Genomic DNA, 16078 nt, shown 5'->3' with positions numbered 1-16078 from the left:
GGAGATGGCACAGAGTCTAGTTTCGACAACATGTGTAATAAAGTGCTGCCTCTCTGTTCTCATCTTGACTCAAATACTGGCAGTGCTCTGGCAGTATGCAACTCCCTGGCAGATTTTAAGCTCTCGGTTCAAAAACAGGCAACAATATGTTTTTAGAAATTATCGTTTTAAACTTTGCACACAGTAAGCATATGTTATTAAATAACATCAAAGAAGAATCAAGTGCATTACAGTTAATGTAGTGTATTACAGTTCTACATTCTATACATCCTCTGATGTACTTGCACTATTACTTCCACCAATCTCTTAGTATTTAAGTGCAGGCTGCAGGATGCATGCTTGTAATGTTTTGGGTTGGCGGTGTCAGCGTGTTTAATGAAATATTCACTCCTAACCTTTAGGCTTGCAGATTAGGTTTCCCCAGGTATGATGCTGGGTTTTGTGCTTGTGCAGAACCATGAATGGCTTCCCTCAAGGTAACGAAGGTTTGCACAGAACAGAGGCTTGCTTACAGCAATTAATCTATGTATCAGCAGGCTCTGATGGAAAATAATACTTCTCACCAGATTAGCACAGCACGTACGTCACCATCTGAGCACATTTTTCCATGACACTTTCATGAGAAGAGACTAGGACTCAAGACATATTTTTAAATGGGAACCAAAATATAAATTTTGTAACATGTACCTGTCATACTACTTAATGCATGATTTAATCAATTGAATACAGAGTGCTTCTGTATACATGGCCCTGAGAATGGCTAGGAAAATAAAAAGCAGAGCCACTGAATAAATACAGAGGAGAAGAAATAAGGGGAATGGTGAAACCCATACTAGATGTTTTGCATTGGTATTTTGAACTGGTTTATTTATAAACTTTAACAGCTGAACCCACTATACCATAGCAAAATCTTAGACTTTGAACATTGAAACTCTGGGAACATAATCACAAGCCTGAAGACCTGCAGTGCTCTAGGAGTACTGATAGGCAGTTATTTCATAAACTATGTAGTTCTGGCTGGTAACTCAAAGAGAAATAACTGATTGGCTACATAGCAGTATATAACTGTGATCACTTGTAAAGTCCCAACATATTTAGCAGCATTCTACAGGACAACTGACATGCAGACAAACAGATACAATGGGGCAAATTCACTAAGCACCGAAGCGCCGAACACTAGCGTTAATTCGCTAGCATTTGGCATTTTCGTTACTGCGCAAATTCACTAACGAACGCTGGCGTAGTTTCGCTAGTGTTACTTCGCACCCTTACGCCATGCGAATTTTTGCTAGCGACGTAACTACGCAAATCCACTAACTTGCGCAGTGTACTGAACGCTACCTTTTACGCTAGACTTCCTTCGCCACCTCAGACCTGGCGAAGCGCAATAGAGTAGATAGGGATTGTTTCAAAAAAAGTCAATTTTTTTTCTAAGTCCCAGTTTCTTCATGATGGGTGATAGGCTGAAAAAGATCGAAAAAATTTTTGGGGCTCCCCTCCTTCCCCCCTACATTTTCTGACTCATGGCAACTTACCTAGACAGTGGGCACATGTGTAGGGCAAAATAAAATTTTTATTTGATGATTTGAAGGTTTTCTTGGCATTTGTAGTGCTGATACGTATTCCTCCATTGAAATTTGAATTTGGCGCCGTATGCAAATTAGCCTTCGCTAGCGTAACTTCGCTTTACATAGCGAATCAACGCTAGCGCAACTTCACAACCTTACGCTACCCCTGAGCGCAACTTCGGAGCGCTGGCGAAACTACGCCTGGCGAAGTGCGGCGAAGTGTGGCGAAGTGCGGCGAAGTGCGGTGAAGTTGCGCCTGGCGCAACTTCGCATCTTAGTGAATTTGCCCCAATAAGTATAATAAAGACCAATCAGGACTCTTGGATATTTATAGAAATACAAGATATATATAATATATATTGTTAAAAAAATAATAGCATAAATATTTCAGCAAGTGGGACAGGGCTTATCTTTGCCATGAAACATTTTAAGCATTCATGCATGTGTGATTGTGGTCACAAGAAAAAGTAGATACATTTTTTAAAGGTTATTCAAAAAGCATCTTTAATTTATCATTTAAAGGACAAATTGTCCAATTTACTTCACCCAGTGAATTCAGCTGCAAAGTTAAAAAGGTTAAGAAGTGATGCAAAGCTGTGCCACCATCTTTCCCAGGCATCCCTCGGCGGACTTAAAGTCACCAAACAGATCTGTATGGCCAATTCTATTTAACTTTTTGGTCATCCTTTTAGGAAACAAATGCACTTACCTAGGGAACTCTGACTTGACTTAACTAAGGAATACATTTAGAAATTTTGAACACGGCAACTTTTAGCTGAAAAATGCTCTGTGATTGGGTACTATTCTAGGGAGCTTCTGGACTCTTGCTGCATGTACATGTGCTATGGATACAATAGATTAAAAACATTGGCTTTCATTTGTAAAGTCCTGATTCTGCTCTGCTGCACACCAAACACAAATGCAGAAACAAGGACTGGAACAAGGTGGCAGCAGTGCACTATCTATAATAGTACCCTGAACTGATGCGTTTTTCAGCAAACAAGCACTGGGTCTGAGATTAGCTATTATAATCACTGGGAAATACCTAACAAATTGAGATTAAGCCTTTTCTTGTCCTATAAATGTCTTACATTCCCAACAGGAGCACTGCATAAAGACTGGTTGGGGCAGTAGAAGACATATACACCCCAGGGTTCAACTACCAATAGTTGTAACAACTATTTCTTAGCCATTTTATAACCATTTCTAAATAACCTTTACATTGCAAATTAGAGATTTTTTTTCTTTCCACCCCAATGCAGAGTTTACCCTCTCTATAGTTATGGCACTGCATTTGCGTGATTATATGAGTGCGTTTTTGGTGAAATCATTTGTTGTATGTCATATGAAAGCAAACAAGTTTACATATTTCACTCCTGGTGAGCATGTTGGTACAGCCCAAAAAAATCTTTTATTGTCTCATTCATTTAACCTTCTGTAAAACAGAAATAGTAAGTGAACACTGATATACAGTAAATAATTTCACAGTGTTACATGTGTACAGAATAAGCTACACTAGTATGCATTATTTTATGTAGAAGGCTTTATTTGCAGAGTGTTGTGTAATGTCAATGTTGTTGTATAGGGTAGTGTAATTTGTGGGACTTTCCTTTTGAAAGATTAACATATTTTTCTGGAATATTTTTTTTATTTGCAGATTCATATATTTTTCTGGAATATTTTTTTATATTTGCAGACTGTTGTTTTTCATTTCAGTGTTGTTGTATGGGATAGTCTAATTTGTGGGACTTTCCTTTTGAAAGATTAACATATTTTTCTGGAATATTTTTTTTTATTTGCAGATTAACATATTTTTCTGGAATATTTTTTTATTTGCAGCGTGTTGTTTTTCATTTCAGTGTTGTTGTATGGGATAGTGTAATTTGTGGGACTTGCAAGCAGATGAACATATTATGCTAACTACTTTAATTGTCTCATAAGATTGATGACTCCTTGCCTTGTTGGCAGATTCCGCAGTACCTGTAGGGTTCATCAACCAAGCAAGTTGGCAGCCATCTTCAAATTTACTTTTGTATTCTTGTTGCACAAAAGTACAAAGCAATTTAAAATTTGTCCCAATGTAAAAGGTTAATAGAAATTATGAATATTGCTTGGCCTCTGCCTGTCTCATCACATCTACAATCTGTGGATACTAAACTCTGATCGATCTTAGTGGTATGGTGATGCCACTTCTTACCCTGGACCACAGAGCCCTGGGCATGAAGCATTTGCAGTTCTTCAGGTCACAGAACATTTTAGAATAGTATAATTCCCCTCTTTCACATTAATTCATTTTTCTTTGTGTCTTTATGTTTTGGCCCCCTCTCAAACCACATAGTTTTCATAATTATAAAAGCTACTCAGCTCCAGGATGGCATTTCTGCCATATTATAAAAGTTACTTAGCTCCAGGATAACATTTCTGCCATAAAAAACTAGGAGAAAACAAAAAACATAAATTATATAAACTGTTTAATTATTTCTGATTCAAATGAACACACACCATATTCATTAAATATGTGTAAGAATGAAATTAGTTTTAAATGGTAACTTGTCATATCAGTATTCTTTATAGAAGAAATATGTTCCCTCTTTAATTGTTATAATGCTTTTCTAAGGGGTGACAGTTTGCCTTATCTAAATGCACTAGTGGCTTACAGCAGATGGAACCCAAAACTTGTATGTCTGGCTCTGGGAACTAAAAGCAAGTTGTGTGCCCCTTATGTAATGAAACAAGATGAGACTACAACAAGAATCTGTAAGTTTTAAGTGCAGGAGTATTAAAAATAGGCATCGTCATCTTGTAACTTTAGCCTACAGAGAATTTTCTACAAATTTGACAAAGAACGGTACCTTTAGCATGCGAATTTCACGCAAAGCAATCTTCTTGATCACAGGATCATCTTCTGACTCAAGGAACTTCTTAATTGCCACTATCTGCCCAGTGTCCCTGTTTCTGCATTTAAAGACCACACCATAGGAGCCTTCTCCTATTTTGCCAATCTTTTCATACTTTTCCATCGTGTCCAGCCCCTCTAAATCTTCCTCAGAAGATTAACTGCTGACTGGACTTCAAAGATAAATTTTCTTAGGTGAAGATTTTAGCATGAGGCGTTGAGCTGGTAAAAGTTGCTATTTTTCTCAGAAGACAATTTGTTCCTTACGAAGAACCTACCAAGAAACAAAATATTCAGTAAGTACATGAACTCTGAGGCACATGGAAACTTGATATCAGGGGATAATTTATGTTTATTAGTGACTGCCTTACAGGAATGAGTAAGTAAAGGTGAAACTCTGTATAGCATAATGAAAACAAATAACAAGACTCTGTGTATTATTATAACAATGTAAATGGAAAGAATGATACTGCATTCGGAAAAAAAAAAGTACTATAAAAAGAAATTTCAGTATAGCAAAACATGAAGCAAATATGAGGAAGTAAAGCTTCAGCTGAAGAATGGGTGATGCACTAAACAGAAGAAAAAGGAAGGTGGGGATTCAGAAAATCAGGGACCAGAATAAATGCTATAATGAAGCCAATTATTTACAACAGGGTAATCCAACTGCAGGCCTGTGGAACAGAAGCAGTCCTGCAAGAGATATTTATGGGCCCCAGCATGCCCAAAGTCTCCAAAGACCCCTTTGTATGGTATCATTGTTTTATAATGATCTGTTCTGGAACGTGTTACATAGTGTGTAATTGGCCCACAGCATGGAAAATCATAAGACAGCCCTGATTTACAAGATATGTTAACCCCTTGAATACATAAGGGCTTGTTTACGTCTGAAGTGCAGTGAGCAAAGTTTCAATATTCAAAATTTCAAACACAATCTCCATGTTTTTTTCCCACAATGCAGTGTTTCTTCCAAGAATTCCAGTATCTTTGTGGGTGCAAAGGGGCATTAAACCTGACGCCATTGCACTGCAACTGTTGCCAAATTGATTTGCCAAAATTAACAAAGTTGCCCATGTTCTTTGTTGCAGATCAGGCGCAGTTGTGCAAAATATTTTCAAAGTCTGTCCTGCGTAATATCCAGTGTGCAAGTGACTTGTGCTTCTATTCTTCTGCCACAATTGTTCAACACGAACCCTGGAGCTACCAACCGGTCAGGAGATGCTGGTAGCTCAAGGGTTCTCCTGCATTAACATGAGGGCCAGATTTCACCCGAGAGCACCCGGAGCACCCGGAGGCCATCATCTGGTGCCTCCCTCCCTCCTACAGGAGTGCATTCTTTTCATAATGCACTAAGCACCTACCGATTATCACTCCAGAATTAAGCTAACTACCAGTGTGGCTGGGCTGCATGCCGCCTCTTAATTTATGCCGCCCTAAGCCGCCTTTGACACAAATCCGGGCCTGGCAACACCTGATTCGGAACAGAAGGCAGGAAGGACTGAACCAAAGCAAGCAGATTTCTACAGAAGTGCAAAAAGCACGTTTTGAAGCAAGTACGCACAACTCCCTGTACTTGCAGTCGTAAATTAGCCTATAGTTCTGAACCTTTAAAAATGCTGTAATTGAAGTAATTGTAATTTCCTCTACAAGGCAGTATTACCAAACTATAGATGTTACATGCCTTGTGTCCAGCCATGCAGAACTCACATAGTCTTAAGCCTTGTAATTACTTTCATTTGTGTCTTAGAAACAATGGTTCAATTATATGTGTAAACACTCACAGGTATAATACCAATCTTTTTCAACAGCAAAAACTCTGGTACAAAATGCCAGCTTGTCGCCGGTAACAAACCTGATTAAATACACATTACTGGATGCAAACATTATCTGGTAAAACTATGACCGGACAGTCAGCAATCACACCAGAAAGACAAAGTTACCCAAGCTTTGAATATACAGTGTATGACAACTGAAAGCACCCATACCTGATCATTTCCATAAGTATCCACAAACAATATTCACTACATTATAAATGCATTATCAATACAGAGAGAATAAAAACAAAGCACAGCCACATACTGCAATTATGTCTCACCCTGAGGAGCATCATGGGCATGGCAAGAAATATTTCCAGGGAAGGTAATGGCACTGTAACTGTAATGCTGCACAAACATGGTGCAATAGCAAACTATAACGCAACCCTTTGTGTGTCTGTGTGCTCTAAGATGCATTACATAATGGTCATTCTAGCAGAGACTGTAACTGACTTGCAGTACAATTCAAACAACTTTAAGGGAATACACCGGATTTTGGAAATTTACATATTACTGTTTAATCCATCAAATGTCACATTTGCTATATGCCAGGGACACTCATTTTCTTTCAGCATATATTTTTTAAAAATGGGGTTCTGCCTACCTACATGGGCCAGTGTGATCAGTAGGTAGTTTTTTTGCCCTAGCAAACTAACTTTTGGATTGGAAAATTACAAGTCTCAGATAACCAAATATTTCTGCATTTAAATGTTAATAATAATAATTTTCTTGTAGACAGTTTTCATGTAGGTTAACGGCACAACAATATACTGCATGCATAAAGGTCTGACATGCACTGAATTGTCAGTATCTTAACTTGTGTGCATGTTTATATTGGAGTCTGGACACTGAAACTTGAAATATTTAACAAACTTTCTACCTACCCCTCAAGTATATGAATGATACATGATATGTGCTAGAAATAAAGGAGTCAGAAAATGCACTATAATGAATAATCATATGGCACATAATATTTCTGAAATGAAATAGAACTTATTTCATAACTGTGAAGAGAAGTACGCATGTATTTGTAACAATCTTTCTCTTTTCTGCAATTTAAACGGCAAGTTACTGAACAATGTGTACAGACAGTGGAGTTACTCAAATCATAATGCACCATAATATGAACAGTCAAAAATTTTTTAACAGATTTTAAAGCCTTTATACAGTATATATGCAGTAGAAGTTAGGCACATGCAATCTCTTCCTATTCACATTCTAGGACTTCCATGTTTTGCTCAGCTTGAATCCCACATCAGCAAATTTGCACATGCCCAGAGCAATAAGGCCCACAAATACTGATGATCGACATTTTTCACCGAATTTGGCCACAAAAATTTGACTCGCTGCATTGTGTGACAAAAAATATTTGCAGCCTGTAGATTTCAATTCATTTTGTCAAATTTTTGGTGATGCAAAACGGATCATATTTGTCCATCACTACCCACCAAGGCATAATAACGTTTAATGCATTTAATATAAGGAAAAACTAAAAGCAGCCCTATACACAGACTGGAATGGATTGCTAAGAAAAGGAGAATATTTAAAGAAAAATAAAAAACGAAATGTTGCTTATAAAAACAGGATACATTTGCCTTAAAAAAGAATTTCTATTTTTACCACATAACCCGGCTGTGATTTATAAAATAAATAATGGATGTGTCCATATTATACACCCAGAACAGACAGTCACACTTATACAAAGCACCCACACGTGGATGTACATGTGCAGAACCTTTACACAAAGAGTTTCTAATTACAAGATGTCTATATATAGCCAACGATCCAACCAACAGCTGGTTTAATTTTACAAATCATGATGAACTATGTATTGTTAAAATAAAATAATATTTGTTTGTGACACAGTAACAGCAATTACTTGGACTAATTAAAGGTTAGCGATGGAGCTTATTACTGAGTCTGAACTACATGACTGCTTTCACTGCTGTAACTCTGGGTGAGCATAAAGTAATACGCTTTTCCCTAGGTTCCTGGCTCATTTTCAAAGTGTGAAGTTGAGGTGTAATTTAATGCTTCTGAACAAAGAAAGGCTGCGGGACTGATGCAAATTGCAGACCATCAGGCTCCAGAAATGACATAAGATGCTCCAACTTTGGTGAGTTGATACTGTCTGTCTTTGTACAGCCAGGTTCTAGTTTCCTCTCTCACTTTCTGGTTTTGTTTTCTTTATTTTTCTGCACAGTAAAACTGAGTCGTGTTTCCTCGCGTGTGTACTCCATGTGCTTTTATAGCTCCACTGTACGTTAGGTTAGTCACCACATACAAATAAATATAGATTATGGTGGTTAATGCTAGACATAAAGGAGACCCATCCATCCTTTTAAATGAAACCTTATAAAATAATAAGTTACTGTGAATATAAGGCATCTCCATTTACTTTTTTTAGTAAAAAAACACACCTACAGGGTTTTACCAAAAAGAAGGATCTATTTGGTCCTTGTTTTTCGCCACTATTGTCAGAAAAATTTCATTAATCCTTGCACATCAGTGTTCTTATAAGCAGTAACGTAACTAGAGGGGGGCGGGCCCTGGTGCAGGACGTAGAGCCGGGTCCCCACCCCCCTCCGTTCGTCTGGAAACACTGAAGAAGTCAGTGGCGCGTGAGCTGCTGGGGGGCCCTGAGGGGGTGCGGGCCCTGGCCCAATCTGCTCCCTCGGTAGTTAAGCTACTGCTTATAAGCATAAATGGGACCTCAATTTTAAACAAGGTAAATACTTTGATTCACGGTGTTGTTTGTTATCTACCTACTCGTGCAAATATATATATATATTTAGAAAATGCAAGGTGACTGCACACTAAGGACATTCCAAAATCTCTTTTTCCCTGACGAAAGTTCCTGTGAGGAACTGAAACGTTGGTTCAATAAACCTCAATTTTTTTCACAAACAGACTTTGATGTTGGCATGTCCTTGGTGTGCTGTCACCTTGCATTTTCTGTCTATTTCTCTCAGACTGGCACCCAGGTTTTGATTTTGGCAAAAGGTGTGCGCTCCAGATTCTTTGTGAACTTTGTTCATTTATATATATCCCAAAATAGCCAATACCAGTGAATAAAGAGCAGCAAAATGTCCCTCTGGTGATCTGTGTTGAGCTTGTTCACCTTTTGATAAATATGTCACTTTTTGCAAAGTTTTTCAAACATTAGAACAAATGGAGCACTTCGGGGGACTATAATAGGAATTCTGGAACAATACCTATAGACTAGTGGGTGGCCTACAACTGTTTTAAACAAGGCCAATAGTGGACCCCGTAGCAAAATCTTCTTTAGGGCCACAAGATCTCTAGCAATTGAACCAGTTTCAAAAAGATATATTAAAAATGTTCTTCAGTTGGGACACCAAAGTTCCCTCTATAAGCTGTCTAGTCTACTTTCCGTATTATTGTGTCCATAGCTACTGTCATTTATGGGTAGCAAGAATCCAATACAGTCTCATCAGATGTTTGGGAAGGTCTCACATGTGAAAGTGCCCATCACATGTGAAACTGCTCTAGGTATGGTAATTTATTCCTCAAGTTGGACAGTTTACTACTTACCAAAATATCAGCCTATTAGAGACTTCTGTGCTATAATAAAGACAAGTGGTAGGACAGTTATGCACCACTTAAGCACAAAGTTCTCTCACCAACCGCTTATATGCCCATAGCATACTGTCAATAGATTATTTCCAATCTTCCAACTGGTTAATACTGTTAACAAACAGTTACTGTGAGTAACTGGAATGGCTTTAACCTCTGATCAGTATACACTTTTGATTCAGCCAGGTTGCAGGGAAGATTGTAAACCAATGAGTAACCTACGATAGCCTGCCAAGAAGCAATTTCACAGTCACCTAGTGCTCACAGTCTATCAAAAGCACCTGTCAACAACTCCGTTCATAGAACCGATGTTACGCCATCCAAATGTGATGGCAGAGAAAGCAATGATTAGCGCTAGGAAAAACTCAGTGCTTTATCTGACAAAATCTCACATTGCTGCTGTGCATAGATCCGTTAAATAAGATTAGTCAGCTGAATCTATCACTGTACTACGATCTTTACAAAGGACATGGGCACGATACAGGAACTGGCAACCTGAAGCTTCACACTCAAGCTCAAATAAATGAATATCCCCAGCTGGCGCAAAAACAGCAACTTTTAACTGCTTTATATTTATTGCTGTAGCTTATTTAAAATAAATACGAGACATTGGTATTGCAATTTCTGTCACATTTGGGATTAAAAATAAAAATTCACCAAATAAATGTAAATTTCGATCAACTTTCCAATATACATTCATGAAAAATGTTTGGTAATTTTTAAGGTTATTTGTAAATGTAATTGCAGATGAATGTGGTATTTATCTGTTGCTTTCTTGTAACATTGTTCTTACAATGTATTGAATGCTTCTTCTCAGGTCTATTTCAATTGCTTTTTTTAAGCAAGACTTTGCTGACACTGCAAACTGGAGAGCTGCTAAATTAAAAGCTAAATAACTGAAAACCCACAAATAATAAAAAATAAAAACTAATTGCAAATTTTCTCAGAATATCACTCTCTTTATCATACTTAAAGTTAACTCAAAGGTGAACAACCCCTTTGCGGATTCTATACTGTTACAAGTTGCTACATGAGTTGGTATACTTAGTAGATACATTTCTCAGCAGCATCTGTGAGAATATTAATGTATTTCTGGTGAGCCATCTGAAAACAAGTGAACTGAAAAAAAGCGTTAGACGTTGAACAAGCCCTTTAACGAATCTATACCACCAGTGCAGAGAATAAAAGGGACAGACTGATACTGCTTTCAATATCAGTAAAAAAAAAAGAACATTAAAGCCAATTTAAAATATTGTACATTGCAGAGTTGCTTACAATTATATTTTCTTATACTGGCAAAATTTCATTTCAGGGTTTACATTTTCCATTAAATCCGGTTATCATTCTGATAAGATGCTCCAAGATTTTCCACAAAGTGAGTTAAGTGATATTACTACATGTCCTTACTCTGGTTTTATTAAATGATGATTCCATAGACATGCCCAGGGCTATTATGACTCTGTGCTCTGTGCCTACCACAGGGCAACCATCATACTTTTTCGTTATATATGGAACTGTTTAGTTTAGCAGATCTTCTTTAATAATAATCTGTTGTACACTGCATAATGGCATAACTCTTGTGGGATTGTGCAAAACCGTATAATATTCAGCCATTGTACCGTTTACCTGTCCATGAGGCTCCCCACTGCATACAAAACAATATTTATTTATTAATATTGATAAAAGTATTTAATCAGACATCAACTGAGCCCTTCTGACACTAGGATAAAATGTATGTGAAAGGGCCCTTTTCTACAGACTTTAAGGGGTGGTTCATCTTCAGGTTAACTTTTAGTATGTTATAGAATGGCATATTCTAAGCAACTTTTCAATTCGTCTTCATTATTTTTTTTTTTAAAGTTTATGAATTATTTGCCTTCTTCTCCAGACTATTTCTAGCTTTCAAAGGGGGGTCTCTGACCCCCTCTAAAAACAAATCCTCTCTAAAGCTACACATTTGTTGTTATTGCTACTTTTTACTACTCATTTTTGCCTTCTGACCCTATTAATATTCCATATTCACACCCTAGCAACCAGATTGCTGGCGCTGCAAACTGGAGAGCTGCTGAATAAAATGCAAAATAAGTCAAAAACCACAAATAATAAAAAATGAAAACCAATTGCAAATTGTCTCAGAATATCGCTTCCGACACCATACTACAAGATAAATCAAAGGTCAACAACCCCTTTAAATACAAGACTATCAAGTTAGAGGGGAAAAGTAGTTCAGGGACAGCTGGTGAGACTGAAACTGAATGAATTCCCCACTACAAATAATGAAATAAATACACAAAAATCCCCAGCTTCACCAGAATAAACAGAAACAGAGCAGCAAGAAACAAACTGGAACACAATTACTAAAATATATCACTGCAATGGAATATCATGAAACTGATCCCAAACAATATTTTGGATGATATCAGTACCTGAAAATAATATAAATGGGGGGTTTCTGTGCCATAAAAGAAATCACACACAACAAGGTGACACTATTAGCACTGGAAATAAACGGCAATAAGGTTATACTGAAAATAACAGACCTGTAATGTCACGATTAATTCACACAGGCCATGACATTTACAGTTAACTGAATGGAAGAAAGAGACCGCAATGCACAATAGAAGGCATAGAACAGACAGGCAGAGCCGAACAAGTAACACAGCTAGTCAGCTATCTATACATGAATGAGAGCACGACCCTGTCAGTGAGGGCGTTAAGAGGCAGCAGGAGAGGGGACACTGTCCGTACAGCTACCTGGATGTTCCTGTGCCGCCGAACTCTTCCCAAATACCTTGCGCCCGTCCGCTTTCAGCCCCAACAATGACTCTCCCTTCTGGGCACCCGGCCTGCCCTTAGTGCCCATAGCAACTATGGGTCCCGCCCCCTTGAATGCGCAACCAGTCAGAGCGCTGGCTTCTGCTCCTGCATCCTGCTCCATGTTATTGCAGGTAGTGGAGGCGCTTGCACGCACCTGGTTAGAGCCCGGCCGCTGGGGCAAAATGAGGATTAACAGAAAGATAGGGGGAAATGTAGATGGGACAGGGGGAGAAGCTTTTTTCTGATAGGTGTCATTTAACACTTATCTGCTCTCCCCTGTGTAGTAAGTAATTACATTAATGTTAATTGTTGGGAGCCTGAATGCAGCTTGCCTCGTGGGTACCACAAAATCTCCAGTGGGGCCTTTTGTGACTGGTATTTTCCCATTTCTGGAAAAAAGAAAGGAGGGTAAAGGTTTTGCTCAGCTTTACTTCAGGCAGCCCCATAAGGGTTAAGCCAGCTGGGACTGGTTACTGTTTACAGGTTATTATTATTATTATTATTAGCAGCAGGAATTTATAAATTGTCAAAAATGTTCACATTAACCCTTTAAGTGCCAGCAGAATTTCACATTTTGTGCTCTCTCACTTTAGGGGCATTTTCTGAGGGGAAACCTATAGTTTACCTAGGAAAACTATACATTGTTTTTTTCGGTAGAAACTGAGCTTTCATGTATTTCCACCTGTGCAAAAAAATTTATAGTGCTAAATACCAAAAAAAAAATGAAAAATTACCATTTTTCATCTTATATCAATTTATACCAGAAAAATATTTCATTTTACGGATGAAAATCCAACTGATTTGGAAAGCCTTATGTCTCTCGAACGATAGAGATATGTATAGTTTTAGGGAGATTTAGGACTTCTGTACAGCAAAAACTCCCGGCAGTATATTACCGAATTTTGAAAGCACTAAGGCAGAAAACGGCATGCTTTCGATTCCAAGGCAAAAAATCCTGAAACCGTAGGTTTACCCCAGAAAACCATACATTTTTGAAAAGTACACATTCTGCCGATTACAAAATGGGTAACTATGTCTCTCTACTCCCAACTACCAAACATAAAAGCTTGTCTGAACATAGCGGTTTTTCAAAAAAAAAATCAAAATTCTGAAAAATCATTTCAAAGGTTTTATTTTGCTGCTCCGCATATCCCAAACTATATTAGGTACCAAGAAAAAGCACCTGAAATATGATTGCCAGGGGTCCACTGAACAGTTTGATACCCATTATGCATAGGTTTACCAAAGTATCTGGCATTTAGAGACACCAATATGAAGTTAGCACATCCAAATTGTTCAGGACTTTACTTCAGCTACTGAAAAATCAACACATTGACTGCATTTTTTGTGCGGTAAAAACACAGAAATATATGTTTACCCCCCAAACCCATATATTTTTGGAAAGTACACATTCTACAGAATCTAAAATGGGTACCCATGCCTTTCCGCTCCAAACTACTGAGTCGCAAGGCTTTGCCAAATTTGGCGGTTTTGGTGAAATATCTGAAAATTGCCTCAAAGCTTCAACTTTCCAGCATCGTATTGTCCATGTATCATTACCAGCATAAAGCATCCTAAATATAAACATAGGGGTCTACTAAACAGTTTGATGCCCAATATGCATAGATATACCAAACAATGTGGCGCACAGAGACCCCCAAATGACAATAGTGTATAGACATTTTCACGGCTGACGCGCTGGCTGCTGCAACATAACCACCCGGTGTGTGTATTATGCAACATTAGACCCCCTAACAGTACAGAGACCCCAGAAAACCATATATTTTCAGAAAGTACACATTCTGACTAATCCAATATGGGTGAATAAGTGTTTCTACTTCAAACTGCCAAGCTGCAAAGCAATGCTGAACGTAACGGTTTTTATCAAATTTCTGAAAATCGTCACAAAGCTTGAATTTTACCCCATTATATGCCCCACATTTCGTAACTTATCAGCATAAAACATCCTAAATATGAATGCCAGGGGTCTACTAAACACTTTGATGCCCAATATGCATAGATATACCAAACTATGTGGCGCACAGAGACCCCCAAATGACAATAGTGTATATACATTTTAACGGCTGACGCGCGCTGGCTGCTGCAATATAAGCACCTGGTGTGTGTAATATGCAACATTAGACCCTCCTAACAGTACAAAGACCCCAGAAAACCATATATTTTCAGAAAGTACACATTCTGACGAATCCAATATGGGTAAATATGTGTTCCTACTGCAAACTGCCAAACTGCAAAGCAATGCTGAACGTAACGGTTTTTATCAAATTTCTGAAAATCGTCACAAAGCTTGAATTTTACCCCATTATATGCCCCGCATTTCATAGCGTATCAGCATAAAACATCCTAAATATGAATGCCAGGGGTCTACTGAAATCTGTGATGCCCAATATGCATAGATATACCAAACTATGTGGCGCACAGAGAGCACCAAATGACAATAGTGTATATACATTTTCACGGCTGACGCGCTGGCTGCTGCAATATAAGCACCTGGTGTGTGTATTATACGACATTAGACCCCCCTAACAGTACAGAGACCCCAGAAAACCATATATTTTCAGAAAGTACACATTCTGACGCATCCAATATGGGTAAATAAGTGTTTCTACTGCAAACTGCCAAACTGCAAATCAATGCTGAACGTAACGGTTTTTATCAAATTTCTGAAAATCGTCACAAAGCTTGAATTTTACCCCATTATATGCCCCACATTTCGTAACTTATCAGCATAAAACATCCTAAATATGAACGCCAGGGGTCTACTGAACACTTTGATGCCCAATATGCATAGATATACCAAACTATGTGGCGCACAGAGACCCCCAAATGAAAATAGTGTATATACATTTTCACGGCTGACGCCGTTTTTATCAAATTTCTGAAAATCGTCAGAAAGCTTGAATTTTACCCCATTATATGCCCCACATTTCGTAACGTATCAGCATAAAACATCCTAAATATGAACTCCAGGGGTCTACTGAACACTTTGATGTGCAATATGCATAGATATACCAAACTATGTGGCGCACAGAGACCCCCAAATGGATATATAGTAGATAAAATTTACAAGGAAAAACAAAATAAGGCAATAAAGAGTGAAATGCAAAAAAATCCAATAAAACCACAAAAATCTATGTTTTTTTTTCCAGACTAGTGTTATCGGCCGTCAGAATCACAGTTTGAATATTTTAGCTGGGCCAAATAGGTTATATGGCTAGAAACAAGTGAACACAACATATGCAGAGCTGAAAATGCAATAAAATGGCTAAAAATTCAATAAAATGGCTAAAAATGCACCAAAATTGCAATATAATCACCGAAATAACATACAAAAGGTATTGCACAGTACGGTTAGTGAATACGCT

At 38.0% G+C, this 16078-nt stretch overlaps 1 protein-coding gene across 1 annotated transcript in view; it reads right to left on the bottom strand.

The window, feature by feature from the left end:
• The window catches only part of cdkl1.L (cyclin dependent kinase like 1 L homeolog), a 37163-nt gene extending 24344 nt beyond the window's left edge, over positions 1 to 12819 (bottom strand). Inside the window, exons 1-2 of the mRNA XM_018230507.2 lie at positions 12630 to 12819; positions 4421 to 4738 (exon numbers count right to left, since the gene is read on the bottom strand). Of these exons, the coding sequence (XP_018085996.1) occupies positions 4421 to 4588 (168 nt within the window). The 5' untranslated portion in view covers positions 4589 to 4738; positions 12630 to 12819. The remainder of the gene's footprint in view (positions 1 to 4420; positions 4739 to 12629) is intronic.
• Positions 12820 to 16078: the final 3259 nt, after the last annotated feature.

This window comes from Xenopus laevis, chromosome 8L (genome assembly GCF_017654675.1).
Source record: "Xenopus laevis strain J_2021 chromosome 8L, Xenopus_laevis_v10.1, whole genome shotgun sequence".
Classification (NCBI taxonomy): Eukaryota; Metazoa; Chordata; class Amphibia; order Anura; family Pipidae; genus Xenopus; species Xenopus laevis.
Note: the sequence above shows the minus strand (reverse complement) of the source record. Positions and strands in the feature narration are given on the sequence as shown.